The sequence below is a fragment of the Salmo salar genome, chromosome 04 (genome assembly GCF_965601325.2).
Source record: "Salmo salar chromosome 04, fSalSal1, whole genome shotgun sequence".
Classification (NCBI taxonomy): domain Eukaryota; kingdom Metazoa; phylum Chordata; class Actinopteri; order Salmoniformes; family Salmonidae; genus Salmo; species Salmo salar.
Window position 1 is genome coordinate 83,763,963 of NC_138294.1, and position 18,761 is coordinate 83,782,723.

Consider the following 18,761-nt stretch of genomic DNA (forward strand, 5'->3'; position numbering starts at 1 on the left):
AAAGTAGTTGCAACATCAGTGGGTTTTGTAATGAATGAGCCATCTGATTCAATGAATGATGGAGCTGAGTTTGCCTTTTTGCCCGAAATGTAATTTAAGGTGCGCCAAAGCTTTTTACTATCACTCTTTCTAAGCTGTGATCCTGCCGGAGGCTCTTCTGCACGGAGAACACTTACCAGTTCGTACATGAAGTCTGGGTCTGTGTTACTCGCCAACAGGTCCGTGCTGGTCAGCGCCTGATCAGCAAAAGTATAATTTTGAAAGAAATCCCCAAAGGGAAGATCCATTCCACTGATGCCGGGCTAAGGGGAAATAAACATTCCAAACTATTCAACCTGTTGCAATTCCTGTTGTCCTGTTAAAATATTCTGAAGAACATGTTTAAATACTGCTTTTCCATTTCAGAGTGAACAGAGATAATTATACTGAACAAAAATATGTAAAAGTAAAATATCCCAAAAATGCTCCATATGCACAAAAAGCATATTTCTCTCATATTTTGTGCACAAATCTGTTTACATCCCTGTTAGTGAGCATTTCTCATTTGCCAAGTTAATCCATCCACCTGACAAGTGTGGCATATCAACCTTGTGCTGGGGACAATAAAAGGCCACGCTAAAACGTGCAGTTCTGTCACACAACACAATGCCACAGATGTCTCAAGTTGAGGGAGCATGCAATTAGCATGTTGACTGCAGGAATGTCCACCAGAGCTGTTGCCAGGGAATTGAATGTTAAATTTCTCTACCATAAAGCCGCCTCCAATGTAATTTTAGAGAATTTGGCAGTATGTCAAACCGGCCTCACAACCGCAGACTGTTGCCAGGGAATTGAATGTTAATTGAATGTTTACCACAACAGGCAGGACCTCTACATCTGGCTTCCACACCTGAGGGATCGTCTAAGGGGGGAGGGTGGGGTTGCTGAGGAGTATTCCTGTCTGTAATAAAGACCTTTTGTGGGGAAAAACGAATTCTGATTGGCTGGGCCTGGCTGCCAAGTGGGTGGGCCTATGCCCTCCCATGGCTGTGACCCTGTCATGTGAAATCCATAGATTAGGGCCTAATTTATTTATTTCAATTGACTGATTTCCTTATATGAACTGTAACTCAGTTAAATCTTTGAAATTGTTCCATGTTGCGTTTATATTTTTGTTCAGTATAGTTGTAGTTTAAAGAGGCAATCTGTTTTAAACTAAGGTCACGAGGCATTTATAAGTTACATTCTGTAAGAATCAATAGGTATATATAAAATGAACTTAAAAGTAAATTTAAAAAAATTTAAATTAATGGATGCACCAACCGCAGATTGCCCCTTTAACATTTAGTTAAGCATGGAGAGTAACACTGAACAAACAACAATTGTGGGGTTGTGTCAGCCTGGATAAAAAGGGGAATGTTCCCATGGACGTGGGAAAACGCCATAGGCTGTCTGTCCACTGACAGCTGTATCAAAGAGTTTTCTAACTAACCGGCTCATTGTTCCATCTGTGGCTATATCATCCACAGTGTAATTGCAGGGCAACTAGACTGAGGTCTGTCAGTTTTAGGCTACAGACTGTCCATTAACTGTCCAGCAACCTAGTTGTTTTCGCTTCAGAAGTTGGTGAATTGCAAGACTATGGAGAAACAACTGGCTAAAGCTGGACCACTTCTAAAGAACCCTCCCTTCCATTACCTGAGGCATCGCCGAGCACCGATCTCTGTTCCTTATTGTGAATTTTTCCTCCACCTCGTGTCCCAGTCGTCTTCGGATGATGTCAACCGACAGTAGAAAAATCTATGAGTTAAGTAACAAAAAGAGTCTTCTTTATTGTGGAAAACTCTGTGAACTCATGGAAGTCTAGTTCTCGTCTGATGCCTTGTGTCTGGAGAGAGATGAGAACACAGGGGGAATGGAAGGGTTCAATTAGTAAGATATTACATATGTTTGCACATTTCCCTACTTCACCGCCTACGATCTTATACGCCTCAAACGCATAATACTGTCACTTAGCCTGCAAGCTGAGATTCTGTGCAGATCGTCAAACATGGCTTCTGAGAGCGACTGTCAAGACCGGCTGTTCATTTAAATCAGAACACATAGCCTACTTCTATCAACTCTAGTGTGATATATCTTAACTCATGACTGTGTTGGTGACACTCAGTGCAAAACTGGGGGGGGGCTTCCATGTTTGTAAAAGAGACATAGTCGAAGCCGAGCAAAGTTGCAGACATTGTCCGGTTGCAGCATTTCAGATCCAGAAAATACACTGGGAGCCCTCCCTGTAGGCAGCAGATTAGTTTGATGCGAGACAGAATGAGCATTGAATAAACACTGTGTCTAGGCTATTTTTAAAATGACTCTAGCTAGCTATCATTCCCCGCTGCCAACGAAGAGTCACAAAGAGAGGGAGCAGAGTCGCTGGACCCCGTTTGCGTAACAAATCATGAGAAATATGCTGGGGAGGGAGGGCACTGTGCTAGCCAGCTGTGACACAGAGCAAAACAACCCAGCTCCTCTAGTGGCGGATGACATTTTCCACCTGGTTTGCCAACTCAGTCAAATGAGCTTCTTATCACCCCTGTCTGCTTTTCACACAGCAGCTTTTGCCCGCAGAGGAAAAACACCAACAGAAAAACACCACCTCCTCTTCTCTCTGCCTGCCACAGCATCACACAGAGACACACAGACACGGCAGCATAGCCTGCAAAGCAGAGCAGTAGCACTGGCTGAAACTAGTTACGCATACCTAGTCAGTATGTTACTGGTTACGCATACCTAGTCAGTATGTTACGCATACCTAGTCAGTATGTTACTGGTTACGCATACCTAGTCAGTATGTTACGCATACCTAGTCAGTATGTTACTGGTTACACATACCTAGTCAGTATGTTACACATACCTAGTCAGTATGTTACGCATACCTAGTCAGTATGTTACTGGTTACGCATACCTAGTCAGTATGTTACGCATACCTAGTCAGTATGTTACGCATACCTAGTCAGTATGTTACTGGTTACACATACCTAGTCAGTATGTTACTGGTTACGCATACCTAGTCAGTATGTTACGCATACCAAGTCAGTATGTTACGCATACCAAGTCAGTATGTTACGCATACCAAGTCAGTATGCTACTGGTTAAGCATACCTAGTCAGTATGTTACGCATACCAAGTCAGTATGCTACTGGTTAAGCATACCTAGTCAGTATGTTACGCATACCAAGTCAGTATGCTACTGGTTAAGCATACCTAGTCAGTATGTTACGCATACCTAGTCAGTGTGTTACTGGTTACGCATACCTAGTCAGTGTGTTACTGGTTACGCATACCTAGTCAGTATGTTACTGGTTACGCATACCTAGTCAGTATGTTACTGGTTACGCATACCTAGTCAGTATGTTACTGGTTACACATACCTAGTCAGTGTGTTACTGGTTACGCATACCTAGTCAGTGTGTTACTGGTTAAGCATACCTAGTCAGTATGTTAAGCATACCTAGTCAGTATGTTACGCATACCTAGTCAGTGTGTTACGCATACCTAGTCAGTGTGTTACTGGTTACGCATACCTAGTCAGTGTGTTACTGGTTACGCATACCTAGTCAGTGTGTTACTGGTTACGCATACCTAGTCAGTATGTTACTGGTTACGCATACCTAGTCAGTATGTTACTGGTTACGCATACCTAGTCAGTATGTTACTGGTTACACATACCTAGTCAGTGTGTTACTGGTTACGCATACCTAGTCAGTGTGTTACTGGTTACGCATACCTAGTCAGTATGCTACTGGTTAAGCATACCTAGTCAGTATGTTAAGCATACCTAGTCAGTATGTTACGCATACCTAGTCAGTATGTTACGCATACCTAGTCAGTGTGTTACGCATACCTAGTCAGTGTGTTACGCATACCTAGTCAGTGTGTTACGCATACCTAGTCAGTGTGTTACGCATACCTAGTCAGTGTGTTACGCATACCTAGTCAGTATTTTACTGGTTACGCATACCTAGTCAGTGTGTTACGCATACCTAGTCAGTATTTTACTGGTTACGCATACCTAGTCAGTATGTTACGCATACCTAGTCAGTATTTTACTGGTTAAGCATACCTAGTCAGTATGTTACATATACCTAGTCAGTATGTTACTGGTTACGCATACCTAGTCAGTATGTTACGCATACCTAGTCAGTATGTTACGCATACCTAGTCAGTATGTTACTGGTTACGCATACCTAGTCAGTATGTTACTGGTTACACATACCTAGTCAGCATGTTACGCATACCTAGTCAGTATGTTACTGGTTACGCATACCTAGTCAGCATGTTACTGGTTACGCATACCTAGTCAGCATGTTACGCATACCTAGTCAGCATGTTACGCATACCTAGTCAGCATGTTACGCATACCTAGTCAGCATGTTACGCATACCTAGTCAGCATGTTACGCATACCTAGTCAGCATGTTACGCATACCTAGTCAGCATGTTACGCATACCTAGTCAGCATGTTACGCATACCTAGTCAGCATGTTACGCATACCTAGTCAGCATGTTACGCATACCTAGTCAGCATGTTACGCATACCTAGTCAGTATGTTACGCATACCTAGTCAGTATGTTACACATACCTAGTCAGTATGTTACACATACCTAGTCAGTATGTTACTGGTTACACATACCTAGTCAGTATGTTACTGGTTACACATACCTAGTCAGTATGTTACTGGTTACACATAGCTCACCTTAAAAGTGGGATGTGTTGATGAGTCTTAAAAGGCCATGTGCTGTGAGTGCAGTCCTGGTCCTGAAAATACACCCACCTGTTAGAGCCACTCAGATGAGGGTGATTGTGTTTTTGGAGGCACTGTGGGGAAGCCCTTGCTGCAATGTGCTGACGCCATGAGAAACTGCCTGCCAGCCTGGCTACTGCACTCTGCCATTTTAATATCTTTGTCCTCTCTACACAGAAACATCCCCCTGGACATTAAAAACATACTGCGTGATGCCTTACTGCAACAGTTTCTAAAATGCACGCTACAGAGTAGGTCTCTCTCTTACGCTTACGATTGACCACACTTCCTAGTCAGATTTCTCTGATGATAGGTTTCTGTTGATGGCAGAATATGGAGATGAAAGGAAGGCATAAATAATTGCAGATTTCAGACATAAACAACTGTGCGCCCCACACCCGGAATTGACAGCACTGTAGTCCATCTAAATTAGGACAGGCTACATGTCTTAGCCTTGTTGGCGAAAGATTTTGAAATAGGAGATCACGACTAAAACATAATGGGCTCTTCAGTATGCTATGCAGACAGGTTAAGTCAGTTTAACAGGGGCACTGACATATGGGTCACAATCAATTATTTATATATACACTAGATGACAGACAGGGAGCACTGTTCTGAAGCCATCGCTGATCCATTTTACTACTCCCCCACCATTGTAAAAAACACTTTGGAAGCTATAGAAATGCATTTACTAAAGTCGACATTGGTTTTTGCCACGTTTATTCAATCACAGACACCTTAAAGCATCCTTTTTAAAATTGTGTTATGTGAGCTACACATGCAAATCAAAAATATAGCAAGTAAAAAAATAAAAAATAAAAACACAAGTACATGTAACTTTGTCCTTGAAATATTTCATTGAAATACTGTGTAATTCCATTCTTTCCTTTGGAGGACTGCTGCTGAGGATTACCAATATGGCCGACCTGTGGCTTCAAAGCCTCTCATTGGCCAATAAATAGCATCAGCGATCTAGTTTTTGTATATATCATTGGTCACAATGGATGTCACAAGCTGCTCCTGACGGACATTAAACTTCACTATGCATTAGCTGGCTTCAAAGGTCTCAACACAATTGGAAAGGCATTAAGCCATAGGCATTAAGCCACAGGCATTAGGAAACATGAGCCCACTTCACAATCTGATCGTGTGGGGAAAGAACGACAGATACAAGGGACAGTCATACTCCTGTACAAACTTCAGGGTGGGAGGGTCTCACTCACAAGCACACAAAAAACATTGAGGCTAAATTGACCATTTAAAAGGGGTGGGGGGAGGGTTCTGGGTAAACTTAACCTGTTAGGGCTAGGGGGCAGCATTTGCACGTCTGGATAAAAAAAATGTACCCGATTTAATCTGGTTACTAATCCTACCCAGTAACTAGAATATGCATATACTTATTATATATGGATAGAAAACACTCTAAAGTTTCTAAAACTGTTTGAATGGTGTCTGTGAGTATAACAGAACTCATTTGGCAGGCAAAACCCTGAGACATTTTCTGACAGGAAGTGGATACCTGATGTGTTGTATTACCTTTAAACCTATCCCATTGAAAAGCACAGGGGCTGAGGAATATTTTGGCACTTCCTATTGCTTCCACTAGATGTCACCAGCCTTTACAAAGTGTTTTGAGTCTTCTGGAGGGAGATCTGACCGAACAAGAGCCATGGAACGATGATGTCCCATTAGACACCTGGCGCGCGAGTTCATGTTGGGTACCCTCGTTCCAATACGTTATAAAAGAGTATGCATTCGTCCACCTTGAATATTATTCATGTTCTGGTTAAAAAAGGCCCTAATGATTTATGCTATACAACGTTTGACATGTTTGAACGAACGGAAATATATTTTTTCCCCTCGTTCATGACGAGAAGTCCGGCTGGCTTAGATCATGTGCTAACAAGACAGAGATTTTTGGACATAAATGATGAGCTTTTTTGAACAAAACTACATTCGTTATGGACCTGTGATACCTGGAAGTGACATCTGATGAAGAGAATCAAAGGTAATGGATTATTTACATAGTATTTTCGATTTTAGATCTCCCCAACATGACGTCTAGTCTGTATTGCAACGCGTATTTTTCTGGGCGCAGTGCTCAGATTATTGCAAAGTGTGATTTCCCAGTAAGGTTATTTTTAAATCTGGCAAGTTGATTGCGTTCAAGAGATGTAAATCTATAATTCTTTAAATGACAATATAATATTTTACCAATGTTTTCTAATTTTAATTATTTAATTTGTGACGCTGACTTGACTGCCGGTTATTGGAGGGAAACGATTTCCTCAACATCAATGCCATAGTAAAACGCTGTTTTTGGATATAAATATGAACTTGATAGAACTAAAAATGCATGCATTGTCTAACATAATGTCCTAGGAGTGTCATCTGATGGAGATTGTAAAAGGTTAGTGCATCATTTTAGCTGGTTTTATGGTTTTGGTGACGCTGTCTTTGAATCGACAAAACATTACACACAACTCTTGTAAATGTACTGTCCTAACATACTCTAAATTTATGCTTTCGCCGTAAAACCTTTTTGAAATCGTAAAACGTGGTTAGATTAAGGAGATGTTTATCTTTCAAAGGGTGTAAAATAGTTGTATGTTTGAAAAATTTGAATTTTGACATTTATTTGGATTCAAATTTGCCGCTCTTGAAATGCACCTGCTGTTGATGGAGTGCACCACGGGTGGCACGCTAGCGTCCCACCTAGCCCATAGAGGTTAAACCAGATTTAAAGTATGTAGAAAATATAATGGACCTACATCTTTACAACCAATGAAAGGGGGATACCTAGTCAGTTGTACAACTGAATACATACAACTGAAATGTGTCTTCCGCATTTAACCCAACTCCTCTGATCCCTGACAACAATGAGTACAGTTACATGCACACAATAATAGAAATCAGGCCTTCTTGGTCAAATTGCTGCAAAGAAACTACTACCAAAAGGACACCAATAATAAGAAAACACTTGCTTGTGCCAAGAAACACGAGCAATGGATATTAGTCTGTCCTTTGGTCTGATGAGTCCAAATTTTAGATTTTTGTTTCCAACCGCCATGTCTTTGTGAGACGCATAGTAGGTGAACGGATGATCTCCGCATGTGTGGTTCCCACCGTGAAGCATGGAGGAGGTGGTGTGATGGTGTGGGGGTGCTTTGCTGGTGACACTGTCAGTGATTTATTTAGAATTCAAGGCATACTTAACCAGCATGGCTACCACAGCATTCTACAGTGATACCCCATCCCATCTGGTTTGCGCTAAGTGGGACTATCATTTGTTTTTCCAACAGGGCATATAACATCCAGGCTGTGTAAGGGCTATTTGACCAAGGAGGAGAGTGGTGGAGTGCTGTATCAGATGACCTGGCCTCCACAATCACCCTGACCTCAACCCAATTGAGATGTTTGGGATGAGTTGGACCGCAGAGTGAAGGAAAAGCAGCCAACAAATCCTCAGTATATGTGGGAACTCCTTCAAGACTGTTAGAAAAGCATTCCAGGTGAAGCTGGTTGAGAGAATGCCAAGTGTGTGCAAAGCTGTCATCAAGGCAAAGGGTGGTTACTTTGAGGAATCTAAAACATATTTTGATTTGTTTAACACTTTTGGTTACTACATGATTCCATGTGTGTTATTTCATAGTTTTGATGTCTTCACTATTATTCTACAATGTAGAAAATAGTAAAAATAAAGAAAAACCCTGGAATGAGTAGGTGCCCAAACTTTTGACTGGTATTGTATATAAATATCGTCAAAGATAATATTGTGATACTCTACTTTATCAATTGCTACCCCATCACCAACTGATACGCTTCACCAACAAAATAATTTAAAAAAAACATTGGTGTAAAGGCCAACATAGGTATATTTTAGAAACACAGGGACCTCTCCTGTGCCCCTTTTGCAGCACACCAAAAAAAGCTATCACTAGCATATCCAGGTTTCATATTATTTGCTAATATTGAAGGTAGCGTCCTACAGAAAAAGCTCTGCTTCCATGCTGAACTGAATCCTTGCCACGTGTGTGGGCTTTATAATATAATAACAGAGAGATAATAATCTCAAGTGTGATAGGCCGATTTGGTAGTGGTAGCAGGAATTATTTGTTGTCATCTCCACTGGCTAATTAATTACACACAGAAATAGCTATGTTCTTTACCACTACAATAGAAAAGTAGGCTATAAACATGGCAAGATGAGTCATGCAAACTTATACTACCGGGCAAATTCTATCAATATCATGCAAGCATATTTATAGGTCTAGGGCCAATACCAAAACAAACCTGGATGCAAATGCAGTACCAGTAACCTTATAATAATTAACTGACTACGCCTGAGAGACAATACAGAGAAATGTCCTAACTTCAAGGGTTGTTTGTTTACCATTAAAAGTTCAGTGTACATCTAGATAGCCTAGATGTTTTAAATTGCATTGATTTTGTCTGCAAGGCTGGCAACATTTGAGATACTGTACTACCAATATACAAAATGACCTGCTTCATGATTATTGTTGAATTTCTGTAACAAGGATGTTTAGGTCCGTTTTGTTATCTCAGTTATTACCATGTTATTATCATCACAAAGTTAACCAATACACTGAGGCAGACATCTTTCTTTCATGCACTCTGAAGGATATCCTCCTGGTCTAACCACCACAGCTGGTAATGACAACCTTGCTTTGAGGACATGTTGAGCAAAGAGTCAAGACAAGAATGTGTGTGGTATTCTCAGCATGCAGCGCACTCCACATCAAATTTGCAACACTGGTCACCCCTAAGTTTACAGGGGCAAATCGATCATGTAGGAAAGAATTACAGCAGAAATGGGCTAAAAGTCTTCAGATCTACCACCTATAAACTACGCTTAACAAAAATATAAACGCAACATATAAAAGTGTTGGTCCTATGTTTCATGAGTTGAAATAAGATCCCAAATGTTCCATACACACAAAAAGCTTATTTCTCTGAAATGTTGTGTACCAATTTAAGCATTTCTCCTTTTCCAAGATAATCCATCCACCTGACAGGTGTGGCATATAAAGAAGCAAATTAAACAGCATGTGCAGTTTTGTCACAGAACACAATGCCACAGATGTCTCAAGTTTTGAGGGTGCCTGCAATTGCCATGCTGACTGAGGAATGTCCACCAGAGCGGTTGCCGGAGAATTGAATGTTCATTTCTCTACCATAAGCTGCCTCTATTGTCATTTTAGAGAATTTGGCAGTATGTCCAACCAGCCTCACCACCGCAGACCACGTGTCACCACGACAGCCCAGGACCTCCACATCCGGCCTCTTCATCTGCGGGGGGTGGGGGGTGTACTGAGCAGTATTTCTGTCGAAAATAAAGCCCTTTTGTGGGGGAAAAACTCCTCAGTGGGTGGGCCTATGCCCTCCCATGGCTGCACCCCTGCCCAGTCATGTGAAATCCATAGAATAGTGCCTCATTTATTTATTTCAATTGACTGATTTCCTTATATGAACGGTAACTTAGTAAAATATTTGAAATTGTTGCATGCGTGTATATTTTAGGTTCAGCATAGATAGAGGACTAGATGTCTAGCATTACACGCGATGAGAATGGACGATCTAACGTTAACTACACAGCATAATACCTCTGCAATATCTGACTTTCGGAAGAGACATGGCCAAATGTATATATTAGAGTACAGGATTGTAGTGAGCAATCAACAACAACAAAAATACAATCACTAATCAACTGAATTAATAGTTTGAGGCTGACTCAACATGGATCCCAACACAAACAAGTACAACGTCAAACTAACGTACTACTATCCTGGGCCAACACCCACGTAATCCAACAGCCCTATTGGTCAAAGCGCAGTTATAGCCCGCCTCCAGATATGCACGAATGGTCGGCTTTGCTGTCAATAGCAGGAGATTTCATTGTAGGTTGAGACTGAAAACAACAAGCAATTTAAAAGGATTGTTTTTGTGGCCTAAATAGCTGACTAAATACATGCAAAATGACCCCTTGACAGGCAGAATTCGCATAGGAGATCATTTTTACTGAGGTCTATGTAATCATCTTATCATAAGTTACTGAGGGAACACGCATATCTAGTTAGTCAATATTATAAACACACGACGTGGATATCTCGGTGACACTGAACAAAAGTAAACATTGACAACCGTCCCGACTAGCTGACGCCCTTCAATCCCCGAAATGCCAATTTGTCAACAAACTCGGTCAAATGCTGTCTTTATTCTTTGCTCAATTTACCTAGAATGTTCTAGATCTTTTTCTCGAGCTCTGTAGCAGCATGGTGGGGGTGGGGGCGTGTACCCTAAGAGGATGTTGATTTTAGTTGACCCAAAAAGCATTAATGGGGTAATGCCTGATTCACAGCACCTTGTTTCAACACCCGCATGACCCCCCCCCCCCAAAAAAAATATCACAAAATGTCAATCTTGCAAATAAAAATAATTTCGTAAACAAAAATTCAAGCTATTGAAAGGAACTACATTGTGCACGCACATATCTACAGTTGTCGTGATACAACAAAAATGGTTTGTCAAATAAGTAAGCCGTTTTAGTTCAGCAGGATTTAACGCGAAAATAGCTCAATCTTGTTCCCTACCAACTAGCTCCAGTATGGCCTCCGTCCCGCCCCTCTCACAGCCGCACGATATAACCAGCTAACCAAGACAAGAGATAACAAGCATTCAACGAAGCAACATTATCCACAAAGTTTGGCAAATGGTTTTTAAAACGTTCAGCTCACCTTTAGAAACCCCATATGAACGTTTTGTGTCGTGTTTCGCTTCGTGTTTATTCCTATCTGAGCAATAACAAAGCAATTTCAATGGAGTCCACGCTGCCTTTCTCTTGCGTTTGTTTTGTTTTTCTTCTTCCTGACGGGTTCCTTGGTAAGCGCGTGACTACGTAGTCACGTGGTCCCTCACTGACCAATCGCACTGAAGCTTTAAGATTGACCCAAAACATTGCACCTAAATTACAGTATACTACTGCACACAATGCAGAGCATTGCACACACCTCAGATGCTATAATACAATTATCCAGACATTTTTATAATAGGGAAGTAATATAAATACTTTAATAATGACACTTATATATTTCCAAAGGCTCTAGGCTACACTTGCTTGGTGCAAGCATGAAACTCAAGTCATTAGGGTTTACAAATATTATACTGTACATTATAAATAACATCTTTGATTAGATCTGCCATAATGCTATATGTTATGTACTGTGATTTGACATTGTTACTATGTTGGGAAAAATGTGCCCGGGGCAAGATAAACATGGAACATACAGACTAGGTTAACTCATTTAGTCAACATTACTGCCTGTACAGAAATTGCTTGGGCACATTGTGTCCCCAAAAATGTACATACAGTCCAAAAACAAAATCACAAAGTGGATTTTGAGGCACCTTCAAATATTAATTATAACAGACAAATAAACAAGACAACATGAGTTTTGAGAAACACTTAAAGCTGATAGGATGAGCACGGTAATGTGAATCCAATCATCGCTGAAGATCCTATATCATACATTCAAAGAGCATTTAACTTAAAATACTTAGTAACTGTGTGGTTAATAAAATACATTTTAACAAAGCCAAGGATTCCATTGGTGGGAGGGTCTGAGCTCAGGGCCTTGTGGGAAAGTCTGGAGGACTTAGATCTGCCTGCACTCCCCGGCCACATGCCAGCCCCCCCCCCCCCCCCCCCCCCCCCTCTCTATCAATAGAAGAGGCTATTACTCAGCAGTAAGAAATAAAACAATCACTTTCACTCAATGATGCTTTGTGTATCTCAACCACTTGCCCCCTCATTTTCAAATTCCTTCACAGATATAGCTTCCCTAGATGTTGCTAACTGATTTACAGGCTAGCATGACTTCCATTTGCAAGCTATTTCAGTATATTTATTACCATGATTAGCCACCGTGCTTCTACACCTGCATTGCTTGCTGTTTGGAGGCTGGGTTTCTGTACAGCACTTTGAGATATCAGCTGATGTAAGAAGGGCTATATAAATAAATTTGATTTGACCATTATCTTAGGTAAACCAAGAGTCAGATATAAAGTTTAAAAGAAGCTAAATGGACAGGTTTATGATGCCTTTGTCCTTGGTCCTCCTGGGCCTTTCTCAGTCATTGAGGGCAGAGTCAGCGCCAGTGGAATTGCAGATACCAAATAGTGTCATTACTCAAAGCAGGTCCAAACAGTGGATTCATCTGGGAGAGAATGGCTATCAACCAGCTGTGAAAGAACAGGGACGAGAGAAAAAAAACATTATGATGGCCTTACAATTAGCATATTCATTATGCACTCTTCTCATCTGCTTCAAGCACTCTTCTCATCTTTGTGTTGAATTCATCTTTAATTTGAACAAGAATGTGGATTGTTTTTGTTTTTTTAGATCCAATGATGTAAAAAAAAAGAATGATGCAACATACAATAACAGTATGTACTGATCAATGAAATACAGTTTAATGAGAACAAAGGAGTTGTTCAGCAAACCTCTCTCCATCATGAATTCCCCAAATTTTACTGAGGAAACAATGCACTCTGCTTGTTTTGTACATTTGCTTTCAATGTTGTGGCCAGCTACTGTCGTCAGCTGGTTCATTAACACAAAGGCTCAGTAACACACAGGCATAGGCTGCTCCACAAGCTCAATATTTATCAAAAAGAGTTGCTATGTAAATAGATGCAGCAGACAATCCAAGTAACTGTTTGCTGTTTGTTTTGACTGTTTCCTGGGTCCGCCTGGATGGATCTGACTGTGCTATAATCAGGCCAGCTGTCATATTTGGCAGCAAGTAATAGCCCACTCTCTGGTATTTGTTCTGAAGCACAGAGACCCTTACCTTATCCATTAAACACTAATAACTGGCAAGAGTGGTTTCATTAGGCAACATAGTTTGAAGGGAGAATCTGCTATCCTTTTTTCCCCCACTTTTAAATTGATGATATATAGCCATTGGTTCTTGAAGAATATAACTTAGAATTGCCTCACGAGCTTTGTTTAACTTTCTAACCCAGAACCCAAAATAAGCTTGTTTTCCTCTGTTGTTTAAAAACAATGTAATTGTAAACAAACAATATATAGCCTCAAAACATGATTAAAACGATACTTTTTATATCTTGTATCCATAGCTCTGTCTGTTAATTTGAGTGGTTACATTTCTCTAGCCCCGTCCCTCAGCTGTTTACAGAAACAGTGGCGGAATGACCGCTTTGTAAATAGTTTGAACTGCAGATTGCCCCTTTAAGTGGTGCTGTCTGTAAAATGTGAATACAGACTAAATAGACAAAGTGAACAGAAGATTCATAAATACTTGAACAGATCCCCAATTAAAGATAGTGGATTTGTAACAAAGACGTGGCTTATTGAGCTCCTTGCAACTTCTCCCAGTTTTTCAGGGCAAAGTTCACCAATTTGATCCTCGTGTGAATCACACTGGTTTCTCACACACTTAAATACAAAAGGCTATTCTGTTTCTTTCACATTCTTGGCAGAGCTATGGAACATATGAAGGCACACGATGCCTTGTATTTACTGCCCCCTACCGGTGGAACAATATAGCACATATGCATGCCTATCACAATGTTTTTTAAATGTATATTTTTTTAAATATTTTTTTATTTTTATTGATTAACAACAAATCAATACAAAAAGTACATGGGGAACACAAGTATATATAAAGAATATACAAAGGACATTTGGGCTAGGGGCGGGGCTAGGGGGTACAATATCACATTCCAGCATGACAACAGGTTTTTGTTGGCAGAGTATTTAATTGTCTTAAAATATAGTTACATTTATTTTTGTAAAGTAAGAAAATGTGGTGTTTTGTTTGTAAATTACGTTTGTGAATATGACATTTGGCCAAAAGAATAATGAAATTAATTACATAAAATTGTTTCAACTTATTTCTATCATAAGTTAAAAAAAAAATCCAAGCAGTACATCTCTCCATAATAGTGTTAAATCTTCATAAATGTGTTCAGTTATAAATCTACTGATGTCTTGCCACAGATTCCTTACATGAATACAATGCCAAAAGAGATGCAACACTGTTTCTGGGTGGTCATTACAAAAAGTACAATTTGAATGTTTTTTTTTTATTTATTTTTTACTTCTTCATATAGGGGTTGGCAGGATAATATTTATGAATAATTTCAAAATAAACTTCCTTAAATGTTGTTAATAAGTAGGTATGTGTGCTTTGTCACTAGCTAGCTCATAGGTCACTAGCCTGGCTGACGCGCGACCCACGTGACTACACTGCTCTGTCAATAAATAAAAGAACAAACAAGTTGAATGAAGCCTGTGCTATATAGCAAAACATCGTGATACACAAAAAGAAATCGTGATACTTACAACAAGTAGCAGCAAACTGCAGTCAATACTAGCATGGTAATGACGACCCTGTGAGAAGCAGATATGGCCATTCATACAGTAATGCCATGGAATAAACATGTTATTTTTCTAAAGTTTAAAGCCACACCATCAAAGAGTGGGCCATAACAAAAACGTAATTTGCTTATACATTTCATACTTTTTGTGATATAATATCGATATTATACAATAAAATCCGACAGACAGGATTATTTTTCATTCTCATCTCTTTCACATTTCCTGCACAGTAGAAAATGAATTCTGCCCCGCAATACTCACCCTCTGTTTGGTCCCTTCGGAATAAACCATGGTACCACCCCTCCAACAAATCCCCAAAACAGCGTAACTATAACCATAGGAATGGCAAAAGCCATGTTGCGTCTTATGATTTGTTTGTTGATTTAAGAATGTTGATTTAAAACCCGTTTACTGTCTAATGCCTACTACATTAAACTAAATTCACGAGAAGTCCATGAGAACTACAGAACTTTAGTAGCACATCGGGAAGTCAGGTCACATGAAGAAGCGCCTACGTCAAGAATCGCGATGTATAATGTAGCCTATTGTTGATACATTGTAGAAGTGCGTAATACAATTAATGCAGTAACAAGTATTACGTTTGAGCTTCACCCTCTCTGTTTGCAAGTTACGGGCAAGTCCGAATGCGGACCGAATGTGACCTCCGCTTCCGAAATTCGAACGAAGCTGTGAAATCGTGATTTGTCCAAATAACCAGTGATGAAAAACAGAAGCACCAAACTATTGCTGCTAATTATCTATCGAAGGTGCCCATAGTTTAAAGACAGATCTACTGTACCATTTCTGTTTACGTAGCTTTCCTATTACCGGCAACCTTTCAGCAAGGTTCCATAGAAACAAGGCCGAGGCTACTTATCCGTAGGTAACCGCAGCGTTCTGCCCCCGTCCCGCCCCTGGAAAGATCTGTATTATGTTCTGCACATGTGTTTATTTTTACTTTTACTTTACGGACACATTTATTTGTGGTCACCCCCTCACACATTTTCCACTGTCAATCGTGAAAGATAATTCTTAAAGTTTTACAGGTGAAACATCCATGCAGCATCTGCATGCAAACCATTTGATCTCAATTAGTTTCATGGGAATATGCATTTAGATCTTCTTTGTTATGTACAGTGTTGTTTCAAATTATGTACAGTGAGCGAATTTCAGGGCAGATAGTGTTAACAAACTGTAGCCTACCTGTGTTTTGTTTCAAAGCACATATTCTGCCTAGTGGCAAGCACTGTTGAGTTGAGGCCGCATGAGAGTAAAATGCCAGCTCTTGTATGCCATCTGTAAATATGAATAAAATTGTTAAATTATGAAAAAGTGAGCAACCTTCCCGCTAGCCATGATTGGCTGGAGATAATGAGTGGGCTGGACATGCCGAGAGATGAGTTCGGATTGGTCTGCCATATAGCCCGCTTCTGTCTGAGCTGGTATGTATAGCTAATCGAAGTTTAACATCGCTTTAAAAAAAATGTGTCACGTAGTACAAATGCAAAAGTGTGGCTCTCCACTTTCTGGAGGACCGAGTTTCGAAAACAGGGGAATTAGAGTATGATAGCTAAGGAGATGGAGAAAACACCTGTCTCCGGATTACATCTTCAAACTAAGGGCAACCATGGCATCCGTGACAGGGAGAAGAGTCCATCCACGATGTATACGGGTAAGATAGTCTAACTAACTTCATTTTAAGTTATTACACGTTTTTAATTTTGACAGAAAGTCATTTTCATTTCAAGTTAGTGTACTGTTAGCTAGCTAGCTAACGTTAGCTGGCTGGCTCGCTAGCTAACATTACGTGTATGATCTTATTATTCGTATATCAGAGCCATTTGCTTTGCCAGTTATAGCCTAATGTTATCTAGCTAATATTGAACCTGGTTTGTTAGTTATTTGCAGATTCATGCAGGGTAGTAACGTCATGAGTTGGGATTATGGTTCATTGTTTACCTAGCTAGCTAGCTACATGTCTTAAAAAAAGACTCCATAATGCAAGAAACTATTTCAATAGAATGTCACTGCGACAACTGTTGATAGACGTAGCTGGTAAATTCGCTCTGGCTATCTACTCCGATTACATAGCATGGGTAAAATAGTCTAGCTAGCTACATTTTCAGATATTACACGTTTCTAATATTGACAGAAAGTCGTTTTCATTTCAAGTTGAAGTGTACTGTTAGCTAGCTAGCTAACGCTAGCTGGCTGGCTCGCTAGCCAACGTTAAGTGTATGATCTTATTATTCGTAACTCAGAACCATTTGCTTTGCTAATTATAGCCTAATGTTTGCTAGCTAACATTGAACCTGGTTGGTTAGCTACCTGCAGATTCATGCAGGGTATTAATGTCATGAGTTGGGATCATGGTTCATTGTTTACCTAGCTAGCTAGCTACATGTCTTAACAAAAGACTCCACAATGCAAGTAATTATTTCAATAGAATGTCACTGTTACAACTGTTGATAGACTTAGGTGGTAAATTCGTTCTGGCTATCTACTCTGAGAGCAAAATAACTGATGAATTTACGAACACTCAACACCCGTTGAATATGGCCGGTGTCAGTAAATGTTGGCAAAAAAGCGTACATTTTTGCCAGTAGCACAGTTGCTGCCACCAACACTCTGGATAACATGAAAACAGCCTAACCAGCTCTGCTAGGGCAAGTAAATTGGTCAGTGAGCTGTTCTCTCGTTTGTGTCTGGAAGTAGCTAGCAAGCTAGCCAATATTAGCCAGTTAGCTTGGGTGCTTGACTGTTGTTGTTGTTGTTAGGACAGAAAGCTCGGATCAACCCTTAAAGAGATGGGTGGGGCTAAAGCTTAAGAAGGCGTGAACGATGCTGAATGGGTGTAGACAAAGAAGAGCTCTCCAGTAGGTACAGAAATATTCAAAGGCCATTTCCTCAAAAGTGAGGTTACAAGTTTATCAACTTTGAAAGCAGAATTACTTTTCCCATTGTTCAAATTTTGCTACATAAGACTTTATTAAAAGAGCACCATTCGCCAGAGTAGCCTATTCTCTACTAGTAGAGCTGAGATTGTGCGTATGTAGAGAATCCGGAAACGTGCAGAAGCTTCGGGACCTTTAGCCCCTGGGAAGAGCGGTCCAGAAAAGTCAGATCGCAGCCACTCCGTAGAAACAACCCCTGCAGCTACCCTGAGTCTGAGCCTGTGGGGGTGGGGTGTGACAGCTCAGTCTTGATCTAGTCCATCAGATCTTTCTGGTCGACCATCTCCAGCTGCCTGCTCCAGCGGTGGTAAGCCAGCAGAGCAATGTTCTTGGCAGCACTGAGCTCATCTGGGTGGCAATAGATATTCCATAAAAAATCTGCTGTTTTTAGCTACAATAGTAATTTACAACATTAACAATGTCTACACTGTATTTCTGATCAATTTGATGTTATTTTATTGGACAAAAATGTGCTTTTCATTCAAAAACAAGGACATTTCTAAGTGACCCATAAACCTTTGAATGGTAGTGTATTTTAAATAGTTTAACACATTTTTGGTTACTACATGATTCCATATGTTATTTCATAGTTTTGATGTCTTCACTATTA

At 40.2% G+C, this 18,761-nt stretch overlaps 1 protein-coding gene across 5 annotated transcripts in view; it reads right to left on the bottom strand.

Annotated features, from left to right (window-relative positions):
* LOC106603875 (V-type proton ATPase subunit e 1) overlaps positions 1–16,120 on the bottom strand; it is a 33,009-nt gene extending 16,889 nt beyond the window's left edge. The window contains exons 1-5 of one of the 5 annotated variants that reach the window (XM_082974760.1): positions 15,459–16,120; positions 15,162–15,209; positions 11,530–13,033; positions 1,678–1,867; positions 177–302 (exon numbers count right to left, since the gene is read on the bottom strand). In XM_082974760.1, coding sequence (XP_082830886.1) covers positions 177–302; positions 1,678–1,686 — 135 coding nt within the window. In that variant the 5' untranslated portion in view covers positions 1,687–1,867; positions 11,530–13,033; positions 15,162–15,209; positions 15,459–16,120. Of the gene's footprint in view, positions 1–176; positions 303–1,677; positions 1,868–11,529; positions 13,034–15,161 lie in introns of those variants that run through there. The other 4 variants (XM_014198087.3, XM_014198083.3, XM_082974759.1 and 1 more) reach the window with 4 other exon arrangements.
* Positions 16,121–18,761: the final 2,641 nt, after the last annotated feature.